Source organism: Mauremys reevesii, linkage group 5, assembly GCF_016161935.1.
Source record: "Mauremys reevesii isolate NIE-2019 linkage group 5, ASM1616193v1, whole genome shotgun sequence".
Taxonomy (NCBI): Eukaryota; Metazoa; Chordata; order Testudines; family Geoemydidae; genus Mauremys; species Mauremys reevesii.
Window position 1 is genome coordinate 90,188,024 of NC_052627.1, and position 25,986 is coordinate 90,214,009.

Consider the following 25,986-nt stretch of genomic DNA (forward strand, 5'->3'; position numbering starts at 1 on the left):
AGAAACTCCAAAGGGACAACAATAGTCAGCCAGATTTAGATTTTCCTGGTTGTCCTAGTGAGATCTTATTTTTCCCCATAAAACTAAATGACCCTTCACATACTAATCTGTTTAAAGTGCATAAGCTACCGCAGCCAGCTCCAGCTGGTGCTAACCAAGTTTTGTTTGCTTTACAATTTAACCCCACATATAACACTGTACAACAGTAGAAACAAATTATGCTTTAACTATCTTCAGAGTGGAGCCATTGAAAAAAATCACCAACCAGGATGAGCAGAAAAACTGTCTATTTTTCCAAAGTTCATACAGAGAAAGACAGACTTATCTTGTGGTTGATGAGGATCTCAGAAATACTAGCAGTATCAGGCAACTGGCATTTGATACCACTTGCATGCAATGGCAGAAGCAACTCATTACTATTAACAGCAAAAGTTGATCAAATTGCTGTTTGAAGTGTAATTTCCTGTTTTTTAAATCACCCATGTTTTTAGTTATTTCATTTTAGTGCTTTGAGCACATACACTTACAACATCTGCAGATGACACCAAGCTGGGTGGGGTTGCATGTACTTTGGAAGAAAGGATTAGAATTCAAAAGTATCTTGATTGGAGAATTGGTCTAGAATAGGTGTGATTTCCCAGCTTCCCGCATAACAGTTCAAGTGTGGGATATCTACATTTAAGAAAGGAAAAAAAGTGATTTGTGAAACTACAGGTCCATTAGTTTGACCACAATTGCATGCAAGATCTTAGAACAAATTTTGAAAGAGAAAAGTATGAAAATTGGGATAAAATACAACAGTTTTACAAAACAATAGATTGTGCCAGACCAACCTGATCTCTTTGAGAAGATAACTAATTTTCTAGACAAAAGAAATGCAGTAGGTCTTATCTACCTAGATTTCAGTAAAGGGTCTGATACAGTTCCACAAGGGCAATTAGTTAAATTGGAGAAGATAGGGATTAAGAATTTAAAGGTGGATAGGAAACTGGTTAAAGGGGAGATAATAGTGGGGTCATTCTGAAAGGTAAACTTTCAGGCTGAAGGGAGATTACTAGTTGAGTCTTGGAACCAATCTTATTTAACATTTTCATTAATGACCTAGGCACAAAAAGCAGTTGTGCGCTAATAAAATTTGCAGATGAGACAAAGTTGGGAGGTACTGCCAATACAGAGGAAGACCAGAGTATCACACAAGCAGATTTTGACAATGTTGACAATTGGCATAATAAAAAATGGATGACATTTAATAGTGCAAAGTCATGCACTTAGGGATTAACAAAAAAAAAATTGTGTTATAAGTTTGGGGATTTACCAGCTAGAAGTGACAGAGGAGTAGAAAGACCCAGGCGTATTGGTCGACAGGATGACTATGAGCCACCAATGTGATATAGCCATGAAAAAGGCTAGTGCAGTCCTAGGATGCATTAGATGAGGTACTTCCAGTAGACAGGGAAGTGTTATTACCTTTGTACAAGCAACTAGTGGGACCTCATCTGGAATACCGTGTGCAGTTCTGGTCTCCCATGTTTAAAAAAGGTGAATTCAAACTGGAACAGGCTCAGAGAAGGGCTACTAGGATGATCAGAGGAATGGAGAACCTGCCTTACAAGAGACTTACGGAGTTTGGCTTGTTTATCTTAACAAAATGAAAGATAAAGGGAGATATGATTGCTCTCTATAAATACATAAGTAGTATAAATACCAGAGACCTTTGGTGGAGGATTGCAGAGTATCTGCAGGAAGTTTCCTAGAGATCTCCATGGAGGATTTCCAAGAGATCTTGTGTTCATCAACAGACTTTTCCACAGGGCCCCCACTGCATAGCAACACAGAGGAATGAGAAGCAGATGCAAACAGTACTTCGTATTGTTAATTTTGATTCCTTCTCCCACGTGCACCATGCAACAAAATAAAGGATACCTCTACCTCATGTAATTGTGGAATATCAAAGCAAAATGGAGTACTAACACATGCTCCCCTCTCCTGCTTCAGGCACACCAGAACTGGACTGCTGGGACTGGCTACACCCCTTTGGAGTCAGAAAAGAGTCCCTGGCTCGCCATGCAACCAGACAATCCTGTCACCTGTCCCACATCCTCCTCCAACTTGATTTCCTTGTCCACCACTTGGTCCTAGGGGTCGACTCTGCTGGCCGCTGCCTCCAGTCCCACCCCCATACCTCCCCCACCAATATCCATGGGGCTCTTAGCAGTGGAGGTGGGATCGCTGCAAAGGATGGGCATACAGTTCCTTGTAGAAGCAGCATATTTTCAGTGCCACACCAGAGTGAAAGTTAGCCTTCCTTGCCTTCTGGTACACCTGCCTCAGCTCCTTGATCTTAGAACGGCATGGCTGCATGTCTCTTTTGTGCCCCTTCTCATCCAATCTGCTCATAGGTGTTGAAGTTCCTATGGCAACTGCACAGCTGCCTCTCCCCACAGACCCAAAAGATCCAGCAACTCCGGTGTACTCCAGGTGAGAGTTTGCTGTGGAAAAAGAGCATTGTCAGATGGGAAGATGTGATGTGAGCTGTCCAGGCCAAGCAAACAGGAAGTGCAATTTCAAAAAAATTCCTGGGGCTTTAAAGGTGGAGGGGCGTATGCCTGTGTATCTGGCTGTGGGGCAGCGGAGTAGAAACTGCTTACCAGAGTGGTCATGATGGGCATTGTGGGACACCTCCTGGAGGCCACTTTGGGTGACATCAGTAAGCACACCATCTACACTGACACTGCATCCCTCAAACTTTGTTGTAAAAAGCTTTATGCCGCTCATCGAGGTGATTGCACAGCAGAAGAGTTAAATCAGTGGGAGGACCATTGTTGTGTATACACCTCCACTGTTTTGTTAACAAAACCTGACTTTTGTTGACAAAACTGTATAATGTAGACAAGGCCTGAGAAGACATTTTTAGAGTTTCAGAGCAAACATTACCTTAGAACATGGGATACAGATATTATACCGTAAGTAGATGTGACAGACCCAGACCAGTGGGGTACAGGAGTCTGGTCAGGAGCCCCCAGCCGCACACGAAGGAAGGGTGCAAGGATGGGACCATGAGAGATCCGGGACAGGGCCAAATAAGTATGGACAAACAGGTGAAAAAGAGTGGGAGCAAAAAAGCCAGGCCCAATGATAGGAGGCAGATGATAGGCAGTGAGTGCAAAACCACACAAAAATTGTGAAGCGCCTCCAAACAGCCGAGCCAAGGGTGCGCACTGGGGGACATCCGGCAGGCCAACGCCACACGCCGCCTCAGGGGCAGGTGAAGGGACGCCAAGCCTCAAAGAGGGGCTCTGACGGCCCCGCCAAGAGAGTGAAGGAGGAAAGGATTAAACTGATCCGAGGGGGTGAGTGGCGGAGGAGGGCAGAATACAGGCTGGCCGCGAGACTGGCGCCAAAGGTGCAAGGTCTGAGGATCGCGCGCAGTGACAGGCAGGGGGCGGCGAGGAGGGGGGCGGAGGGGTGGCGCGGTGCGGAGCACAGGCACGTCTGGAGTGGGTGGGCGGCAAACCGGCTGCAAACCGGGCGCAAGGGCCCGCCCCGAGGACAGGTGGTGGCAGTGGTGGGGGGGGCGGGGGGCAGTAAAAAAGCGGGGACCGGGGGGGGTGGCCGGGCAGCGGGCAAGGGCGCCCCTCACGCAGCGGGGGTAGCCCCGAGCAGAGTGCACGGCCAGAGGCGACCCACCCTCACCTCCCCGGGGGGAAGCAGCCTCTGGCCGGCCCGAGACTCTGCGCGCTGGGGCACAAGCTGGGGCCAGGCGTAGTCTCGGTTTCTCTCCAGAGGTGATCACTCCTGGTGGGACAGGGGGGACCCAGAGGAGGAACCCAGGCAGGTCCCACAAGCAGGGTGGCCCTTGCAGACCAGAGAGGCCCAGAGGGAGCCAGAAAGACCCCTCTGGGCAGCTGAAGAGACCTGCCGGTGGATCCGGTCGGTATCGGAGAACGAGAAGAAGGCGTGGGCCACTCCGCTCCACGCCGAGGTCCGGGAGCTGCCGGTTGGTTCAAGAATGGCGGATCGAGAGTGAGTGCAGGACCTGGAGCTCGGCCCAAGCAGGAAGAGCGCCCGGAAGACGCACACCGGAGAGGACCTGCACAGGTCCCTGGGGGGAGGCGTGCGAAGAATCACGCGACCTCAGCCAGGCCTGCAGGCCTCCGGAACTCCCAGGACCACCTGCCGGGACAGGAGGTCAAGGGAGTGTGTTTGGCAGACCACCAGCACGACGGGACAGGAGAGAGACCCGAGACCAGTCCGGCGCCAAGAACGAGAGTGCCAGAGCACCAGCCCCGGCCATGAAAACGCTGCCAGTCCCACCAGAGAAACCATGCCAGTTCTCACGGGACGCGCGAGATCCACCACAGGCGCCGCGCAGAGAGGCCATGGCCTTGCGCTGGTGGGGCGGGCCGGGACCAGCACCCGGCCCAGCAACCAGAGCAGTTCCCAGGAGAGGACCAAACACCGGAGGCCGTGGCCGGAATAGCTGGCGGATCGCCCCCCCTCCACCACCTGGCGCCGTGCCACCCGGACGCCGTTGACCGGTCGCATGCCAACAGGCAGGAAAGCCGCGCCCCTCGACTCCCACCGGGGCCAGCGCTCCGCTCCGGCAGGAGAAACCAGAAGGCTCCGTCGCCCTGCGCCACAGCGAGAGCAGAGACAGATAGCGTCCCCGATCGCGAAGAGTCGCCGTGCAGAGTCGAGGGTCCAGACCGCATCACTCCACTGCCCGGACAGAGAGCTTAGACCCAAACACAGGGCAAAACTCCACCGGCCCAATGCTTGCAGAGTGCCCAGCACATGACCAGCCGCCACCCGAGCGCCCACTCCTAAGCTGAGGGACGTGGGGCGACGACAGACCATCCTACCACTCAAGCACACTTCTCCCACTCAGGGACTCTGGACACAAAAGATCTGATCGCCCCTACCCGGACGCCATAGCAGACCCGGCAGAGGCCACCCCACAGATACCGGTCTGGGCCGCAACCGGCCGCCATCAAACCATTTGAGCCTAGCCGGTCCGGAGCTAGAGGCAGTGAATCCAAAGAAGCCCGGAAGGTTTATAGTCCGGCTTCTCGGCACAATGCGGCAGCACGGCTGGCCTGCGAGGAGGTCCCCCTCGCAAAGACGGAAAGCGATGGAGGACCAGGGGCAAGGAGAGACTCGCCCAGAATCCGCGGCAGCCAGGCCGTCCCCGGCCGCCCGGCTGGTTATCAAGAATCGAGGGGAGACCCTGGTGCGGGGAGGTCCGAGGCGGCGTGGTTAGCAGTCGGTGAGCGCCCGGAACGCGTGGGTCCGTCTGAGAGGCAGCTAGCGGTCCCGGAGCCGCACAGACCGTCAGGAGTCCGTGGAGAGGCTGCCAGAGCGAGGGCCAGCACGCTCCGCCGAGAAAGAGTCCGTGAGAAGCCCTGGTGAGAGGGCACCAGTCCCCGCCTCCCTGCAGCAGGCGTGGATCCCGCGCCAGGAGGCAGGTCCAGCGGGCCAAGGGGGGAGCCGCAGATTGAGGCCGGGGCGGCCAGGATGATCTTCCGGGGCGGGCTCCTCCCGCTTCTCCGGCCTGGCCGAGGCCCGGAGCGCTGGCCGGGGAGAGGGCGAGCCGCGGCCGGCGCTGGGATCGGCGAGACTCGGGCTCTCAGCTTTCCTCCTCCGGCTGGCGCTGCTCGGCCGCCCGAGCGGCCTCCGCTGAGGGCGCCCTCCCGGGGTCGATCGGCCGGGCGCCGCTCGGCCGAAAACCTCCCCTCCCGGCACTCCCGCGAGGCCATCCCCCCGCCGCCGCTGCAGCCGCGAAAGGGGCCGGCCAGGCGCCGCGGGCCCGGCCCCGCGGTCCGCCTCTCACTCAAGCGCAGCCTACGCGGCCCAGCCGCCTCCCCGGCGGGGCGGCGAGCCGGCTGAGAGAGGGGCTCCGTGAGCCGGGGGTGCGACGAAAACAGATGGGCCGCGCGGGTGGGGTCGGGGCCAGCGTGGCAAGGGCGGGGGGCAGGGAACGGGGCGGCCGAACAGGGGGTGGCGTCGGGGTGACGAGTGAAAGCGGTGAAGCCGGAGTCGTCTCGAAGCGGCAGACGCACGGCGCCGAGTGGCGCTCGACGAGTTGTTCACCCGGGCGGAGTCCGCCCAGACGGCCGGCGCGCCGGGGTCGGGTCGCATCCGGGCGTGCGTCGCCGAATAAACGGCACTGCTCGGTCCGGCCACCCGGGCGGATCCGAGGGTGTCGCCGGAACGGAAATGAGGCGCCCGCCGATCGGCTGAGCCGGCCAGGAGAACAAGGCCAAGGGCGAACGCACCTCCGGACGTTGGCTCCATGCGGACGCGAGGCCTTGCAGGTGGGCCCCCAGCAGCGCCCGCCCCAGAGGGTCGGGTCCCCCCTCCCCGAAGACCGGAGTCCTCGAGAGCAGCCGAAGTCGGCCGTGGGGCGATAAGGTCCAGCCCAGTCCCCCAGACCGGAGAGGTGGCTGGAGTAGACCCTGTCCAGAGGCCCTCCTCCTGCCAGCTTCAGCGTACAGCTGCCCCGATGAGCCCCAAACCACAGCCCCGCCGAGTCAACCTGGGAAAACCACAACCCCCCCCGGCCTCCGCCAAGGCCGGCCAGAGGTCGTAAGAGAATCACGCCTTGAGCCAGAACAATCGGAAGAGGCAGGATCCGCGGCGGACACCCTCCGCGGGCCAGAGGCGGACCCGCTCCGAGTGCGGCCGGGCCCGGAGGTGAGAATCATCCCAGAGACAGGACCCGGCGCCAGCGGAGCACGAGATGATGTCCCCCATCCTCCAGCTCCTATGCTTCATTGCTCCGGAGACGAGAGCCGCTCAGCGCACACGAGCGGAGCTCCTCCTCGAGCGCATCACGCCCGCCCGGACGAACGCCCGCAACGCCGCAGAGCCCGCGGCGCGCATGGGTCACAAGCGGCCGGCCGGGCCAGCCGCAGCCCGCCGCAGCATCCGCGGCCGCCCGGGCACGCCGGCAGGCGGGCCCAGCAGGGAGGACAACGGCGCAGGACGCCCGCGGCTCGCCCCCGCCTCCGCTGGGCGGTGGAGCAGTGAACGCCGAGGAGCCGGGGAGGCGGGAGCCTCCAAGAGGATGGCATCACGGGGAGGGGACCACGACCTCCTGGAGGGCAAGCAAGGGCGGGCGGGGAGGAGGGGACACCGCCTCCCGGGGGTCTCAAGGGCCCATCAGGGGTGGTCGCACAGCGCCCTGGGGGCGGGGGATCCTCCAGCGGCTCCGGCGGGCAGGAGATGGATCAGCGGGCAGCCGGGAGGCACAGGGGACAGGAAGGAGAGAGGAAGGCCAGGGGCAGTCAGAGGGAGGGCACACAGCAGAGTCGGGAGGGGAGCGGGTACACAGGGGTCAGGGGACAGGCATCAATCCGAGACCCGAGGAGCGGGAAGAATCCTCCTGCCCGCGAAGGCCGTCTGGACCCAGGTCCTCGGGAGCACGGACGGGAGGCGCCCGCCGCTCCCCCCGGGCCCTCCTCCCCCAGCGCGGAGGCAGGAGCGCTCCGCTGAGTCAGGAGGGCCAGGCGGCGGGGGAGGGGGAGGGAGGGTTCTCAGCTGAGGCCAGGGCGCCCAACCGCACCACAACCGGGGCGCACCACCGCCCCGGCGTGCCGCTCCCACATCAGAGACTCCTAAAGGCAACTTCCGCCTCCGAATCTGAAGAGAGACAGCCTGCTCTTCCCCTCTCCCGCATCTGCCGCTGCTGCAACCGAAGAAGCCCTTCTCTGGCTTCAGGCCACCAGGGACGGCCCAGCCAGGGGACCAGCCAGGCCGCGGCAGGGGGGGGGGGCAGGGGAAAGGAGCTGGGGGGGGGGCGGCGGAGAACGGCGGAGGGAGTCTCCCAGGCAGCAGCCCCAGGGGGCCTCTCTCGCCCGCTGGGCCTCTCCCACGCTGGGCGTTATCGGCAGGTGGGGCCGACTGGAGCAGTGGAGGGAGAGCAGGCTTCTCATGGGGGGCAGGGGGGCAGCCGGGGCGGGGGCGGACGCTCCCAGGGGCCCGTCCCGCGCCTCCACGTCGCGGGCCCCGGACGGCTCAGGGAGGGGTGCTCGGCGCCGCGAGGCTGCAGAACAGCGGGCGCCGCCATGACACCACCGCCGGGCACTCCGTCAGGGAACCAGCGGCAGGGGGCCGGCGCCGGGCGCCTGCACGCGCCGCGGCAGGGCGAGCGACGGGGACGGGCTGAGGGAGCCAAGAGGCAGCGGGAGGAGGGGGAAGGGGAGCAGAAAGAGAGGAAGAGAGGGGCCCAGAAAGAGAAAGGCCCAGGGCATTGGGCAGGAAGGGCAGGGCGGAGGGTGGGAGAAAGGGGACACGCGGGTCTTCGTCAACTCCACCCCAGGTCAGGGGCAGACACGCCCCCATCGCAGGGCCCCCACCTCCGGCTTCCTGGCGGAGGCCTCCCCCGCCAGGAAGAGGACCAACTTGGACACCACCTTCCCGCACATTTCAGCACGCCGCGGCCCGGTTTCGCCCCCGCAGGCGCCCGCCAAGAGGCGTGTGGGGCGCCAGGCACTTCCGGCACCTGGCGCAGGTTTCTGCCAGCAGGCTACGGGCAGGCAGAGGAGGGGGAGGAGGGTAGCAGTGGCAGGAGTCAAAGGGCAGGGGTGGTGCTGCCGGCTGGGCAGGGCCCGGGGGCCGGGGGGGACACGGGCGGGCTGGAGGAGGAACGGCGGGGCGGGGATGCGGGAGCCCGGGGGCGGGGCGCGGCTCGGCCTACCAGGGGAGCGGGCCTGGGCTTCCCCATGCGGGCTTCCCCCTTGACCTTACCCGACTTTTCCCGGGCTTCTGGGGGGCGAGGGGGAAGCGCTGGGAATCGGGCGGGCGCCGTCGCGGGGCGGGCGCCGCTGCCCGCCCCCAGGCATCGCGGCAGCAGCGGGCGGGGCGCAGGTAAAGCGGTGGTGAGGGCGCCGAGGTTCAGTGGGAGGGGGGGAGGAGGGGCGAGGGGGGAGGGGGAGAGGATCACAGGGCAGCTGCATGGGGTCCCCGCCAGGAGGGGCGGGGAGAGGGGGAGCGGAGGAGGAGCCCAAGGAGAGGACCGAGGGAAGCAGGGGGGAGAGGGTACCAAGGCAGGAGCAGGGAGGAGGAAAGGAAAGGGCTTGGGGGAGAGGAAGGGGGCAGGCCACCGGGGAGGCAGGCTGGCCACCTCTTGAGAGGAATTCGGCCCAGGGCCGGAGCTAGGGGAGGGCACAACAGACAACAGGGGGGGGTAGAACACAAGGGGCTACAAACAGCGGGGGAGACAGGGCAAGGCAGGAGGGGGCATGGGCGCAGGGGGAGGGGCAGATCACAGGGGGGGGGGGGGGCGGGGGGGGGGAACAAGGAACAGGGCAGAGGGCAGGGGGGCTGCAGGCAGGGGGCTGGGGCAGGACAGTCAGGGGGGGGCAGGAAATGGGGGGCAGAGACAAATGTATAAAGGAGAGGCAGGCCAAGGGGGTGGGGGGGGCGGGCCGGGCACAGGTGGGGCACTTGTGCAAAGTGCTGGTTGCTGCTGGCTGCCCAGCCCAGTGCCCAAAAGGTGGTAGGTGCCAGGTGAGCAGGCAGTCCAGGAGAGGCAGGAGAAGAGAGAGGGAAACCCAGATGGGGTGGGCAGTGGAGGGGGGCAGATGTGGGCGGGGGTGGGGGGTGGAGAGGGGATCACTGCAGGAGGCCGCCCACACCCCAGTGTCCCAAAAACAGACAGTCCCACCCCCACCACAACAGGCACACAGAAAAATACTCAGTCTCCTGCCCCCCTCCCTGGCCACGGTGGCCTTCTCAGAGAGTCCTCTCAGGCAGCAGCAGCAGCACAGCTCCTTCTCCTCTCCTCCTCAGGCTCCTCCAGCTCAGCAGCAGCAGCAGCAGTGGTGGGTGGGGTGCAGGGGCAGGAGGACCGCCCAGAAGATGGTGTGGTGGCTTCCCTGAGCACAAGGCCTGGAGAGCTGGTCCCCCCTTCTCCCTGGGGAGGGGAGCAGCAGCCCCCCCCAGCCCGGGGGGCTGTGGGCAACAGCAGCAGCAGCACTGGGTGGTGGGAAATCTGCTAGCCAGCCAGCAAGCAGCCAGCAAGCAGGGGTAGGTGTAGGTGTCTAGAGCCCAGCCAGGGGAGCAGCTGGAGAGCAGTAGCAGCAGCAGTGCCCAGCAGCAACACAGCAACTGCAGCATCAGCCCTCTCTCCTACCCTCTACAGCAGAGGGCAAATATACTGGTCACTGGATGAGTAGTTTTCTGTTCCCTGAGTGACCAGAGCAGGGGCTGCACTACAGTAATCAGGAACCTGCTAGAACCAATTAAGGCAGACAGGCTGATTAGATCACCTGCAGCCAATCAAGGCAGGCTAATCAGGGCACCTGGGTTTAAAAAGGAGCTCACTCCAATCAGGTGGGGGAGGAGCCAGAGGAGAGGAAGTGTGTGTGAGGAGCTGGGAGCAAGAGGTACAAGGAGCTGAGAGTGAGAGGGTGCGCTGCTGGAGGATTAAGGAGTATAAGTGTTATCAGACACCAGGAGGAAGGTCCTGTGGTGAGGAGAAAGAAGGTGTTTGGAGGAGGCCAAGGGGAAGTAGCCCAGGGAGTTGTAGCTGTCATGCAGCTGTTACAAGAGGCACTATAGACAGCTGCAATCCACAGGGCCCTGGGCTGGAACCTGGAGTAGAGGGTGGGCCTGGGTTCCTCCCAAACCTCCCAACTCCTGATTAGACACTGGAGAAGTTGATCCAGACTGTGGGGAAGATCACTGAGGTGAGCAAATCTGCCAATAAGTGCAGAACCCACCAAAGTAGAGGAGGAACTTTGTTACATAGGATTAATACATGTAGAATCCTACAAGCATTCCACAAAATCTAAAAACATTTGTATAACTCTATAGATATGAACACACAGGTAAGCCAGACTGACTTCCAGCTATGCATCTGTCAGTGTTCAGTGAGGCCTGGAGATTTGGCATGAGCTGGCACTGGGTCTGCCAGAGTTACAGTGGGTTTCTTTTTTTCCTCCTCCTTCTGAAGGATCAGAGATGACCACAGCTGGAGATGGGCTTTGGACAGAAAGGGTTTATACTCTGGGATGGCATCCAGCTTTCTCTTTCTGAGATGCTTAGCTGGCTGGTTCTTGCTTGCATCCTCAGGGTCTAACTGTTCATCTCATGTGGGGTTGGGAAGGAATTTTCCCTCAGGTCAAACTGGCAGTGACCTTGAGGGGTTTTTGGCTTCCTCTGCAGCATGTGGATGTGGTTCATTTGCATGGATCATCTGAGTATATCTCACTTATTACCCTGCCTTTGCAGGGCCCTCAGGTGTTGGACACCTTGGTCCCTCCTATTCTCTGCCCATGGCACATAAGAGTTTAGTCTACGGTGAGCAGTAATACTTTGGTCTAACTTTGGTTGCTGGGTTTGGTTTGGTGTGCAGGTGCTGAATGGTGTTGGTGGCCTGTGATATACAGCAGGTCAGACTAGATCAGCGGTGCACAAACTTTTTGAGTCACACCCCCCTTCACTGTTAAAAGAATCTGTCCATGTCCCCACTCCATTACTGCACAGCCAAGGCTTCCTCAGCAGTGGAGCTTGGCGGAGCAGAGGATGGGGAGCATGGTGCTCCCTTCCTTCCTCCGTTGGGGGTCTGACCTGGGCCTAGAGGCAGAGCAGGACTGGGGGCTGAACAGGGCTGGAGGCGTACTGAGACTGGGGACAGAGCTGAGTTGGAAACATGGTGCTCCCTTCCCCACCCCCTGCTGTGTGCACCCCTGAATATTCACCTGTGCCTCTTAGGAGCAGGCACCCCACAGTTTGAGGACCACTGAACTAGATGATCTGGTGCTCCCTTCTGGCATTAAACTCTGACTAGCTTGTTTGCTTTGGTTTTTTTTAAGCAATCACCTTTAATCTTCTATACCAGAGCCAACATACTGTACATTCCTTCACTAAGTTATTGCTAACTTCCTTCTGGCAAATGTAATTATCAAAATAAATGTTCTGAATTTTATTTTGAAAGTGCAACCTGTAAGGATGAGTCTTACTAGCAAGCTTGCTATTTGCTGTTCTTAGAGCAGCCTTAGGGCCCTCAAGGGTTTGGGAGTTAGCTCAGTTTAGCAACATGCTCCAGGAAACAGAGGACAGTGTAGGTTCAGGCTCACCTACCCATCTCTAGTATAAATGAGTCTGTCCTTTTATAAAGAGTAGGTAGGAGGGAATTGTTTCCCTCTTCTCCCCTCCCCACAACACCCCCACTTTTTCAGCCAGAAGTTTCACAGTGTCTGAGACAAACCTGAAGCTAGACCAGGGCTGCCCATTCAGCTATCATGATTCACTGGTTCAGCAGAGTGACTTAATGCCAGGGATCCTCATTTTCTGTGATAACCGTGCCCCTCCACCCCAAGTTTTCCAATTAAAAAAACAAATCCAAACACAAAAATCCACATTTTTCTGTGATTAAAATTGAATTGACAGCCTGGAGCCCCACCACCCAAGGGTGACAGCCCAGAACCTGACAGATTCTCTATTTAAAAAAACATACAAAACACATTTTTCCATGGCAAAGGCATTTCCAGGATCCCCATTAATCACTAAGGCATGCTGCACCAATTCATCCCATAAGCAAAGCCTGCAGTGACTCAGCACTCAGATATGCTGCAGCAGTTTATCCCTAGACAGAACCTGGATCAGATGACCCCTAGGCACAGGTATTTTACTGAGTCTGCCAGACCTGTAAGTTAGACTTGGTCTATGTTAGGAAATTAGGTTATTATAACTATATTGCTCAGGTGTGGGGAAAATCCACACACCTAATGATGTTGTTAAACTGACCTAACCCCTGGTGTAGACACAGTGAGGTCGATAGAATTCTCTGCCACCTCTTGGGGACGTACATACCCATGTCAACAGGAAAACCCCTCCCGTTGGTGCAGGTAGCATCTTCACTGCAGCATTTTAAGCTTAGACAAGTCCTTACTCTGTACAACAGCACTGCTTGGCCAGGAACCCTCCTGCTGCTTCACAGTGTTACACTCCCTAGGCTTTCAGCCTGCCCTTGATCCAGTTCCTGGTCCTGCCCTAGCCTTATTGCAGCTAGCTTCAAACTTGCCCATGCTCCAGCCGTTACTGAGACACTCCAGCTTTGCACCTGCCTCCAGACCCTTGGACTGACTCACACCTGGCTTTTACCTTTGGCCCACTCTGGACTCTAACTATGATCCTGATTTGGTTTGTCTGTGGACTCTGACCTTGGCTCTGATCTATGGCTGGTCCCCTACCTTGGTTTCAATGTGGCCCTCAGCCCAGTCCCTACTCTATGGCTGGCTTCAACCGTTGTACCTGTTCTTGACTATGGCTCTGACCCCTTTGAAACAGGAGCCTGCCACAGTGTTGCCATGACTCGGTGCATTTAAGGAGCAAAAATGTACGGGTCCTGGATAGTCCACCCCCATCTTGTAAATGATACCTCTGGCTATAGGGAAAGAGAGGCAGTTACATTTACACACACACACACACACACACACTCTCTCACTCTCTCTCTGCCCCCTTTTTCATAGGTCTATATGCTCCATTATGTCTTGTACTTTCTGTCCCACCCCCTGACTTTGCAGGGTATCATAATCACATACAAGGTTCTTTATGCTGACAACTTTGCCTGCCCACTCTCCAACCCCCATTTTTCTGAAGTGACAGAACTGAATCTTGTCTCAGAAGAAAAATAAATCTCAATTAATTTTGTCCAAAGTTGCAATACTGTCTACAAAGTTATACTTGTAAAGTATATATTTTATGTAAATTACAGGTGAGCGTTACATCTCAATATTGCCAGAAGGCAGATGTTCAGTTTAATTGCCTCACAGACATAGCTGTTAATCATTCCTTAGTCATTGCACATATTGCAAGAGCTATTTGACACTACATTTAGCTTCTGTTCAAGGTAGATTCTAAATGAAATGGTTGGAATTTGCCTATCATGGGGCCTGATCTTGCACCACTGAAGTCTATGGGAGCTTTGGCATTGAGTTTAGTGGACAAGTGATCAGGCTCTTGCTGTATTGCCATGGTGCAATGTTTTAACTAACTTTAAATAAATTCATTTTATGAAAGCTAGTGGAGATTCTTACAATAATCACACCCCATTATCTCCCCCTTTGTCTTGATATCCATCTCAGTACCACTAGGTCCACTTTTAAGTAGCTAAAATCCTCTGTCAATGGCATAAATTTGTTTATTATAACTAATTTGACAGCCATATTTAGAACCTTCTCTCTCCCCTTTTTCCTGTGCACAATCCTCTTTGAGTCTGCTTTTTGTTTGTCTGCTGTTTTAAGAAGGCAGTGTGGGTTTTTAACTGTCTATAATTTACTAGAAAAGTATTATACAATGCCCTGGTGCTTTGAGTGGGGAATGCTTTAGTGTAAATAAAAATCCAAACACCACCTCATCCCTCCCCGAACCCAGCCTTTGGGGAAATTGCAATCCAACTCTAGATTTACCATAGTAGACGGGTAGATTTTAGCAGCCTATAACAGACAACCCTAAAACAAGGGTGGCAAGGGGTGCTGGAATAATTTGTATAGTGGGGTTACTGAGAGCCACTAAACCAAACTGTAAACTCTGTATATGAGGGAAACAACTTCAAGCCAGGGGTTGTGGCCACACCCCCAGCTCCAGCACCTGCGAAGGGTGGGGGTTTATTACAAAACAAATACAAAGGGCAAACACGGTTTTGGGTACACGACAGCCCCAAAGAATCACGTTCCTTTGCACATGGGGATGGGTATTTATTACCTGCCTTGGTGTGCGTTACTCACCTAAATTCTGGCTGTGTAAACTGTCAGAGAAGAGACAATATCCCCCAGGGGACAAAAACTAATGTGGTCTGTGATGTGTTCAGAGGTTTCAGCCCAGGAAAGGGCAGCGGTAGTACTGCCCCCTCACCCTTTCCAGGGAGTTACATTACTTTGGGGAGAGAGCACTGGCAGTCCGGAGCTCGCTAAGGGTCCCACAGACACAAGCGGCTTCCGGGAGTGAGGCTAAAGTAGTGCTTCTTGCAGCTGATCCCTGCCTCTTCCTGGCCGGGCGGGGCCCCCCAGTGAAACAGGAATTGACTACAGCCTGCTGGTGCTGCGTCTCTGCTCCGGCGAGCAAGGTACGGCCGCCAGGCGTTTGCGCGGTAGGAGGTATGAGCTGGGCCCAGCTTTAGAACTAATACAAAATCAGCAACTTCCCAACTACAGTCCGGAATGATCGTTAGTGTTTTTCCCTCTTTGTCTCTGCAAAGTTGCTCTTCGCTCTGCTGATTTCCTTTAGTCTCATCTCCCGGGGTTTCCAACACAGGAACTGCACAAAGACTGCTCCAGTGGGCCTCCGCGCCGCTGTGGGTTGGACGTCAGAGAACGGCGAGTACACGCGGTGCTGAGGGAATTGCCTCATCGCTGCATGTTCAACACAAAGGGATTTTTTTGTTCTAGTACCTCCTGTAAGGCCCACATTTTTGACAGCATTTCCCCCCCTACAGCTGTTTACTAGTGACCAAATTCTTGCACGTATATCACAAAGTGCAGATTTTATAGCAGCTGGTTTTGATGAGAAATTGTATATTCTTTGTGGAAAGCGTGTTTAAAAACCCCACCTAGATTTTATATTGAGAAAAATACTATAAAATGCACACAAAATAAATGGGACTAAATATGGAGGGATAATTACATACCAGAAAGCAACAAGACACTGGGACAAGTTCTGCAATCAAAAATACACAAATCTCAATGAGGTTACACTAGAACTGAGGGCAGGGTCAGTTTTGGGAGTAGGCAATCAGGGCAGACACCCTGGGTGCCAGCTTGTAGGGAGCAGAGCATTGCTCATGGGGTTGGTCTCAATTTTGCTCTGCTGATGGGCTGGCATCCTACCCCTACCCCTTCACTGCTCCTGGGAGGTGCTAAAAATCTTCCACGTGACCAGTAAAAGAGCCAGGGCTAGTCAGATGGAGGGCAAAATTTGTCATGTTGGGAAAAATTAGAAATAAAGTTTTTTCCCCCAATGAGCCAAATTTTGCCCTCAGTCATGCTAGTGTATAGTGAAAACAACAACAATAAGTACACCTCTACCCCAATATAACGCTGTCCTCAGGAGCCAAAAAATCTTACTGTGTTATAGGCGAAACCGCGTTATATCGAACTTGCTTTGATCCACCGAAGTGCGCAGCTCTGCCCTCCCAGGGCGCTGCTTTACCACGTTATATCCGAATTCGTGTTATATCAGGGTAGAGGTGTAATAAAAGTTTTAGGTCTTGCTCTATATAGATTCTTCTACCTAACAATCTCAAAGCATGTGACTGCCCATGCATTAGTTAAGCCTCACAACCCAGCTGCGAGGAGGGTATTTTACTTAGGAGGAAATTCCAAATATACTCATAATCCCTTCAAAAACAATGAAGAAAAAGTGATAGTGCCTCCCAGATTATTCCTCTGTAAACACTGGAAATGACTGTCAAACATCTGAGCACATACCTTTAACAATAGTATCCAGTCACTCCTTCATTTTAATCTTGTTAAGCTTCTAGTGATGTTGCCTGAAACTAAACTATGTACCCTGCACCAAAATAGGGAGATCAGATATCCTGATTTTATAGGGACAGTCCTGATTTTTGGGTCTTTTTCCTCACATAGGCGCCTATTACCCCCTCCACCCGCCTCCACTTTCTGTCCTGATTTTTGACACTTGCTATCTGGTCAGCCTATACCAAAATAAGAGTCCCATAATTAAAATAAAGGTTCCAATTTAGAGGGTTCTTATAATATCTCCTGGCAAGTATTTCGCCTTGCACCCTACTGGATGCCAAACATCTGAAATGCTACTGCAGGGGTCGGTAACCTTTCAGAAGTGGTGTGCCAAGTCTTCATTTATTCACTCTAATTTAAGGTTTCGCGTGCCGGTAATACACTGTAATGTTTTTAGAAGGTCTCTTTCTCTAAGTCTATAATATAGAACTAAACTATTGTTGTATGTAAAGTAAATAAGGTTTTAAAAATGTTTAAGAAGCTTAATTTAAAATTAAATTAAAATGCAGAGGCCCCGGACCGGTGGCCAGGACCCGGACAGTGTGAGTGCCACTGAAAATCAGCTCACATGCCGCCTTTGGCACACGTGCCATGGGTTGCCTACCCCTGTGCTACTGTAAGTGCTGGGCTAAATGTCACAATGATTAATTAGTACTTTATTCCAGAAGCACCCACACAATAAGACAAAGTCTCTGGCAATGAAAACAGATCTTTTGAAAGAGTGAGGGAAAAAATTCCCATCTGTTTCTCCCAGTAATCTCACAGAGTGGTGTGGTCACTACCAACAACTTTTCAGGGTGGATTTGATTTAAATCACTAGTCAGGAAGACTTGATTTAATCATAGATTTCTACATAAAAGTGCATTCTTGTTGGTTGTTATAACCTTAATACATATTCTTCCACAGTCAGATAGTTTGGTTTCATTTTTAGAAGGTACACACTATACATTTTTTAAATTATTTATTTTGAAAACTTTTCAGATTAGTTTTACAGCTGTATCAGAAAATGAATGACTGGTTATTTCACTTACCAAAAAGGTAATTGAAGCAGATAGTTCACTTCCCAATGACTTCATAAATATCTCCAATTCAACAGGTTAATCATTCATATTTGGAGGATTTTTTGCCATGCTGTATTAGGAGGAGAACATCACCAGACAAACATTTAAATTGTTTTATTTAACTAAAACAATAACATTATGTAATCTGGATTTTTTTCTTCTACAGCAAACGTAATATTTTAACAAAACAAGCACATGAATTTTTGAATTTAGTTAAACATTCAAGTTCTTTAAAATCAGGTTTGTTTTTGTTAAAATTGTTTTTAACTAAAATAGTTAAATGAAATATTTAAAAAAACCCACAAAAATTAAATAGACTATGTCAGCCAAGTCAACATGAGAAACTTACAATATTGGCTTCTGCAGCTAACTCAGTCGTCTTCACCTTCATTTTCCTGTTTGTTCATTATCTGGAAAATAAAAACAAGCTTTCCTGCTTTTTTCAGGTCCCAAATGATTTCTCAATTTGGAATGAATTAGTCCAAAGGAAGAAAATACTCTTTCTACACCAGCAGAAGTTACTGCTGTTAAAAGTGAGATTATCATTTTAACAGTCTCTGAATCCAAGTGCTTAAGTGACTTCCACCAGTTCACTGGTGAGACTCTCTTTAAAACATCAGCAGCAAACACACATTTCTTGAATGGTTCACTCTGAGCTCTGAAGATTATTATAGTTAGCATTATAGAGGGATGATTGCTGGATGTCTATGTCATAGCCAACTTCTCCTCTTCAGCAGTTAAGGTTTGACCCTGGTACTGAGTATTGAGAATATTTGCAAGAAAATGAGCTGAAGATGGTGCTTGTCCCATTTGTTTTTTTTAATGCTTGTAATTTAACTCTGCCATTGCATATTTCTCTTTTTAAGATCTCACTCAGTTCCTTCCAAATTTCAACAGCGTCAGCAATAAAACAGCTATTTCCCTGCATTTTGTTCTAGGCAACAGAAATAGGATTCAGGGTACTCAGCATGTGTTCAACATTTCTCTTAAACTCAATGTTGAGAACTTTGGCTGTGACGGTGCCATTTATTTTTTCACGATTTTGTTCACAAACTGTCATCAGAGTAGGCCAGTTCTTGATATAGTGCTCAAAATAATCCACTACTGAGTTCCATCGCACATCGTTTGGGAGAGTTAGCTTGGTTCCTCCCATTTTTTTTTAGAGCAGCTGCTGCAAAGTGGTTGTTATGGAAGTATTTTGCAGTTTCGACAATATTAACCTTTATTTCTGGAACACTGAAGTCTTTGGCTAGGAGGTGCATCAAATGAGCACTGCAACCATATGTTGTTAGCTTGGGACTCTCTTCACTCTCTTCAAAATAATTTCTTCTCATCTTGGATACATTCACAGCATTGTCTGTGACCAAGCTGCGTACTAGACATTTGAATTTTTTTTCATAGTTTGTTATAGCTCTTACTGCTACGTCTTGTAAGTATTCTGCTGTGTGTGCATTTCCTGATGTATCAATTGTTTCTGTAAGGAAAACATTCTCTTTTTCTGTTGTCACACAAGCACATACAACAGGATCATTGTGGACCCATCAAGACTAAGGTTAACAATTTTACCCTCTAGACTTTTTGCACACTGCTCAATTTCTTTCTCATACTCTTTATCCAGCAATTAGCCTGCAACATCTGCTCTTTTGGGTGGCCTGTATCCTGGTCTTAATGACTGAACCTTGTTAGTGAAGTGTGGGTTCTCAGTCATACGGAAAGGAGAGTTTGTTGCATAAACAAACTGGGCAATTTTTTTCATCAATTACCTCTTTTTGTAATCTGCTGGTTCTTATGATTTATCTATGGTTGTTTCTGGATGATGGAGGGTTTTTTTCTTTTTGCTACAGGTGATCTACTGTGGCTATGTGACATACACGATGTGACTGAAACACTATTATGGGCAAATAATTCTGAAATTACAGAAAATGTTGGTGATCTTGAAGGTGGATAGTCTTCAGAATCCTGTATGTTGAGGATGGATTCTCCTAAACAAAATAAGTCAATGCAGTTATTTAATTATTATTACCATACTGCTCATTTAGTATTACTCATTGCATTCACTGACACTCAGTACTACTTTAAAGGTGAAAATTGTAAAAGGAAGATCTGCCTATTTCAGCTGTTTTTTTTATCACAACTTCATCTAAAACGATAGTACCATAGAGTAACAACTATATTTTTCCCTCAAACATGAGAATTCAAGAATAGTCCAGAAAGAAGACAGGCAGTCCTTAAGAAAGAAGTATGAAATAAAAAAGTTTACCAACCTGAAGAGCCTGCATGTTCAGATGTTATACCAATAAAATAAAAAGGATCTTATTAATGGGGATATGGCAAAATGCCACATTTATTGTGAATATAGAAAGAATCAGTTATAGCTATAACATCTCATTCTCACACACACACACACACACGTTCTGCAAAGTTGTTGTAGTTACCAACCTGGGAGTTGCTCGTGCCAAGTCACTGGCCAGATGGCCTGGACACGAGGGTGGAGCAGGGCTTTGTCAGATGCTCATCTGATGCGCTTGGAGGTTGGTTTGCAGAATTAGATCCAAAGTCCTCAAGGTCTGTTTTTATAGGGATTTATCCTCATACAAGTTTACAGGGTTTGCATCATCATGCTGTTCTCATGTTTCAAGTGATAGTCAATCACTCTTCTCACGTTTGAGGGTATAGTCAATCACGCGGATGGCACAGCAATGACAAAATAACAGTATGTTGTTACCTTGTTCCTTGGCTTTTCGGCCCCCCCGTCCCTGGAGCAAGTATGCCCTCAGGGTTATCGGGCTCTCTTGTCCACTGTATTCTTCAGCAAAACGGTATTATAAGGCTGGCACTTCAACCTTTAATCTTTCATTCCTCATTCAATCATACATACGTACAATCACACTCTCACTCCAACATATATCCTGTCACGTCTGCATTTTATCACTTGCCCATCCTTTAACAAAACCATTCTAAAATCAGTGGGACATGGCAGACTTCAATAAGTCTATTCATCCCACTTGTTATATCTAAAAGGAAAAGAACAAGACAAGCATGCAAGAGTTGGGAGGGTTCACACATCTTATTCCAGAGTTTAGGAAAACAAAGTTGTACCAGCCATAAAGGACAGCTGTTATCTTGTTACTTTTAGAATAAACTCTTTGTCTCTGGATGTTTTTCTGCAAATAGCACAGACCTTGCAAACTGGCAGGCCTGTTTCAATTAGCACAAACTCAGCAGGTTGAGAGAGCAAGCTCAGAGACCTATTTCTTTCTAATAGTCAGGCCAAATCCGGGGTCTGTTGTGGAATCATTCTTACAGTTTCCACAACATAAATGTATTATTATTTTTAATCCAACACAGACATGTTCCTTTCATCATCTTCAACGCAGCTTCCTCCTGAGAAGGAACACTTCTCGTGATGTTGTTTCATTCGGGCAAACAGGCCTTGCATTTCTTTGTTGTACTGTTTGCATTGTGCACGCATGCCTGTCTTACCCACAGGTAGAAGAACTTCATTAAAATATTCCCAAACTGGGTCTCTTTGACAGGCTACTGCCATTATAGGTTTTCCCTTCTAGTGAGAGAATGGTATGGTAGATCTCAAATCAATGAAGGCTACACTCAGAAAGACCTCAAGACTTCTGGAATATGCTTTTCAGACAGTTTCACTTTTGTTTTTACTACCTGTCCCTCTCTTTTCACACTTATCTCCAGACTTCTCCTTGTTTCTAACCATCAGAGGAGTGAAGTTCTGGAACAGCCTTCCAAGGGGAGTAGTGGGGGCAAAAGACATCTGGTTTTAAGACTAAGCTTGATAAGTTTATGGAGGGGATGGTATGATGGGATAGCCTAATTTTGGCAATCAAAGATTAGTTGCCCAATTATCAGCAGGTAAGTATGCCCAGTGATCTGGGATGGGATGTTAGATGGGATGGGATCTGATTTACTACAGAGAATTCTTTCCTGGGTGCTGTCTGGTGAGTCTTGCCCACATGCTCAGGATTTAACTGATCGCCATATTTGGGGTTGAGAAGGAATTTTCCTCCAGGGCAGATTGGCAGAGGCCCTGGAGGTTTTTCGCCTTCCTCTGCAGCATGGGGCACGGGTCACTTGCTGGAGGATTCTCTGCAGCTTGAGGTCTTCAAATCACAATTTGAGGACTTCAATAACTCAGACATAGGTTAGGGGTTTGTTATAGAAGTGGATGGGTGAGATTGTGTGGCCTGCATTGTGCAGGAGGTCAGACTAGATGATCATAATGGTCCCTTCTGACCTTAAAGTCTATGAGTCCAGATCTATTCCGCCCCCAACAATCTTCTATTCATTAAACTTTTTGAAACTTTGCACTTTTAGAGAGAGGTAAGAGATTGACTGTGTGTACACAAATTTGCAGAGGTACAGTAGGGTTGAGGTCTGCTATTTCTCACTTCTATATATTATTTATGTATTTATTTCAAAACATTTTTGCTGTTAACGAGCATGTTCTCTCTGTAGACACAAATTCACAGTTTGAGAACTGCAAAATTGAGCATCTCTGATGGTATCTTCTAGACTGAGCACTGAGTTCCATTGGGAAGATTGAAAGATTAACCTAAATAATCTATACAGAAGCCCCTGGAACTCCATAAGATTGGGTCCCTAATCCACGAACTATTGGAACTCATTTACAAAACTTTTCTTAAACATTACATGACTATATTGTCTCATACTGCAGAATTAGAATTTATAATCCCTATTCCATGATGAGATATCTTTGAGCTATAAATCTATCTTAATTAAAATTATCTTTAGATTGATTTAAAAAAAATCTTTTTTTATTTAAATCTGATTTTTGAGGGAAAAACCTTCAATTTTTATCCACCTTGAGCCTTCTTAATACAAAAAAACAAATACTTACATAAAGAGTAAACTTCCCCGCTCTTCCCCAAAAAGAACCCCCAGCCATTTCCCTCATATGCTGCCTCTTCATCACCCAGCTAGAAGCATCAAAATATTTTCTATGCAGGAAGCCTTCATCTACCCTCTTCTATTCCTGAATAAAGGAACTGGAAATATGAAGCAAGGAAAACCAAAGAAATAAAAATGCCTCAAGCAGGTGATTCCCTTCATACCAGATGGATGTTTTTATCTAACAGTTTCTGTACAGAGTGAGCATTTTAGTTAGATAACAAGAATAAAGGAAACAGGGAATTTGTCCCAAGCTAAAAATAGCTAATAAAGTATGCCATCCATTTAAACCCACTTAGCTTCAGAAACAAGGCAGCAGCACAGTAAATATGCAAGAGAAAACATCATGTTTTCCCAGTAGATCATTGCAAGGATAGTTTTGTCTGAGATGATGAGGGTGCCTGAATTTCCCAAAAGTAATATCCAATGATTATGAAGCACTCTATATATAGTGCCTTCCTCAGATGGAAGGCACTATATAAGTGCTAAGTATTATTAATTCAATTTTTAACATTTCACCATCATAGACTCTGTTTGACAATGTTCTTGCCAGCAGGGCTCGCAACCCCCATCTCTACTGGGATGGGTACCAGGAAGTTCCTTCAGAGTCTACCCGTTTCTGGGATTCTTCATTATGTTGAAACTGAAGTGTAGTTTAGTAACATAGGAAATACTTCCAAGATTTTATGGGTGTAATAAAAGATGAATTACAAGCTACAAGTTACTAGAACACATTATAGAGTCCTAAAAAAGCCTGTCTCTCTTCTTTAGTTTTCTGAATCTGGAAAACAATGATGAAAAAGTGATGCAGAGCTTAAATTCTGCTGCAGCGGTAAAGGATCCAGGTCAGATTCTACTACAATCTCCTGAGATAATTTTTTTTAATACAACTTCCTACACAGCTAGGTTTATTGAATAGAATATGAATTCCAAGATTTAGTGCCTGTGATTGACAAACTTTTCTAAAGTTCCCTCCCCTTTCCCTTGGTCTTTTCTAAGTGACAAGAGACTGATAGAATGAGACAAACAGTGAAGAGTTGACAGTTTTCCCCACCTTCCACAGAGCTTCAAAATTACACTTTTTAGAGAAACAGTATCAATATACAGTGCTCTGAAAATGGTGTAGTGGTAAAACTGAGCATAGGAAAAGAATTACCATTACTACAGATTTGTATCAACACAATGCTTTAATTGAATCTTTTTAGCAAGGAGAAAGGTCAGTTCTCCAGCCCTGCCATTAAAAACCAAACAAAAAAAGATTATCTGAATTCCCAATGCTAAATAAAAATACAGGGCTTCTCCTGAGTGTTATAACTTTGTAACTGTCTCAGAACTAAAGCACAGTACAGAGAAGAGTTGGAACAGTTCACACTTTGAGTACCAGCAACCACTTAGGAGAACAGACTTTTGAAGCTGTTCCGCTTTGTATAAATACATAAATAGAGATTGGGCTAGAGAAAATGAGAGAGAGAATGGCTCTAGAGCCTGGGGGTTAGAGCACTAATCTGAGAGAGACCCAAGGTTCAGTCCACCTCTCCAATGACTAATTATTTATCCAAAAAGTGGAACAGCTTCAACAGGAAAGACTGCGGGGCACCCACACAGGAATATCCCAGAGCCCATTTGTTATGGCAGTCTCCTGAGAGGTGGGAAACACCTGTTCAAATCCTCTCTCCCCATCAGGCAGGGGGAAGATTGAACCTGGGTCTCCCACATCCCAGGTGATGCTATAACCAATGGGCTGAAAGTTATAAGGGAAGCACCACCACCCTGTCATCGCTGTTGAATGGACCCCAACACTGAACCAGGCCCTGCAGGCAAAAGGGGTGGGGGAACATCTAAGATCCCACCGAGGGTAGGCATGGAAGAGGTATCCTGAGGCTTAGAGTGAGGTGGTGTGTGCATGACCAAAGGCAGAAATTTAGACACTTTACAACAAAAAGATTTAGGTGCAGAGAGTTCACAAGCCTGCAGGTTTACGCAGCAGCCCAGTGGGGGTTTTGTGGATTGCAGTGGCACCTAAATTTGGGGCTTAAGTAACCAAATCCCTTTGTGGGTACCTTTAAATATGAATTAAAACAATCAGAAGAATAACTGGGATTATGATGGAGCTTGGTCTGAAATACAGACTTAGTTCATCTTAGGCTTGATGGGTAGGTCCTGTGGTGGAAAAATAAGAAGTGTGTGTCAGGGGTTAAAGGCAGGGCATGGGTAGGAGGGGGTAGCCCTGGAGCTCATTGTACTGTGAGAATTCTGGCCACCACTCAGGACAGGCTGCTGTAAATTAGACCAACGCTCTGAGCCACCTCATTCAGGCCAGGGGCCATTTTGGGTTCCAGTGCAGTCAGAGGTCAGGAAGGTGCAAGGTGGCTGGAAGCCACATTTGTCCTCACTCCTCTCCACCAGTGAGAGTTTTGTGCTGCACTCCACAAGCCCCAGCACATAATCCTTTCCTGTACATGTGCCTGCTTGACTCAGTACAAACCCAATATTTCTGATAATTGTGTGGCCTGATACAATTCACTTAGAGTTCAGGTATTGTATCTTTTTTAGTTACATTTAATATCAGGTTATTCAAATAGTATCTGCAATAAAAACAATGCTTCTTACAAAATGGGTGTTTCTCTGGGTAAATAGTTGCCTATAACAATGTAATGCTTTTACTCTTTCTACCTTTGTACCAAACAGTGAGAGGAGGAGCCAGCTGTGAAAGACAGCGTTGCTGACTTTGCTGCTTACCAAGATTATTAGGTGGAGAGGGGAAAGGACAGACAGACAGACATGTCTTCAGAAACAGCCCAAAGTAAAGTTCAGGTATCTTCACAGCAACAAAACAAACAGGTAAATTGGAGTTGCTTCCCCTTTCTGTTGAATGCTATCTTTAGCCAGTGACTGGCATTTTTGTATTCTTACTATCGAATAGAATCCAGGTGAACAGTTGTCTGAATAGAGGGACTTATACATATAAATGAGGAGGAGGATGAGGAGGGGCTTGCCAGTATTTCTCTGTGGAGTTTCTGCTGATCCATTACCAAATATTAATAGATTGCTGGTCTCCTGGTCAGGTATCTGCATCCACTATACTCATGGCAGCTTTCTCAGGTGTATCTGGCTGTTCAGGGCAAGGTTTCAGCCCTTTAGGAGATACTAGTCATATATAAAGCTTCCACATTTTCCCAAGAAAGATCGCTTCATTTCAGAAGGCCTTTTTGTGCGATATTTTCTTCGTGATACAAGCAAGATTCTGGGAGGCATTTATTCACAACCAAATGAAAATGCAGAAGCTAGTAACGCAGTATTTTACAAAGTCAGTGGGGTTGCACAGGTGTAACTGAGGGCAGCCTTTGGTCTTATGTTTAAGTTTAGTTTAATACAAACTGACAATAAGCCATAAAATTTATTTTATTGTTTAACTCCACCCTAAAATGGCTACAGGTCTGCCTATGCTTCCCTCCTATACCTGGAATATGCAGCATTTATGGTGTGAAATATTAAATAGGCAGCAG

At 49.8% G+C, this 25,986-nt stretch overlaps 2 protein-coding genes and 1 long non-coding RNA gene across 15 annotated transcripts in view; 1 reads left to right on the forward strand and 2 right to left on the reverse strand.

The window, feature by feature from the left end:
* The window catches only part of CWH43 (cell wall biogenesis 43 C-terminal homolog), a 99,149-nt gene that overhangs the window by 57,837 nt on the left and 15,326 nt on the right, over positions 1-25,986 (reverse strand). The gene's annotated exons all lie outside the window — the stretch shown is intronic.
* Positions 1,872-17,571, reverse strand: LOC120406674. Its single transcript, XR_005599468.1, has 3 exons — positions 17,516-17,571; positions 14,736-15,359; positions 1,872-2,489 (listed from the first exon to the last, which is right to left on the reverse strand). It is a non-coding gene; the product is annotated as an uncharacterized LOC120406674 (long non-coding RNA).
* OCIAD2 (OCIA domain containing 2) overlaps positions 10,345-25,986 on the forward strand; it is a 31,177-nt gene continuing 15,535 nt past the window's right edge. For 2 of the 13 annotated variants that reach the window (XM_039541692.1, XM_039541704.1), the window contains exons 1-2: positions 14,937-15,073; positions 25,169-25,321. In XM_039541692.1, coding sequence (XP_039397626.1) covers positions 25,262-25,321 — 60 coding nt within the window. In that variant the 5' untranslated portion in view covers positions 14,937-15,073; positions 25,169-25,261. Of the gene's footprint in view, positions 10,413-10,449; positions 10,474-14,936; positions 15,105-15,223; positions 15,324-19,394; positions 19,507-24,239; positions 24,351-24,370; positions 24,533-24,806; positions 24,831-24,851; positions 25,016-25,168; positions 25,322-25,986 lie in introns of those variants that run through there. The other 11 variants (XM_039541695.1, XM_039541699.1, XM_039541700.1 and 8 more) reach the window with 11 other exon arrangements.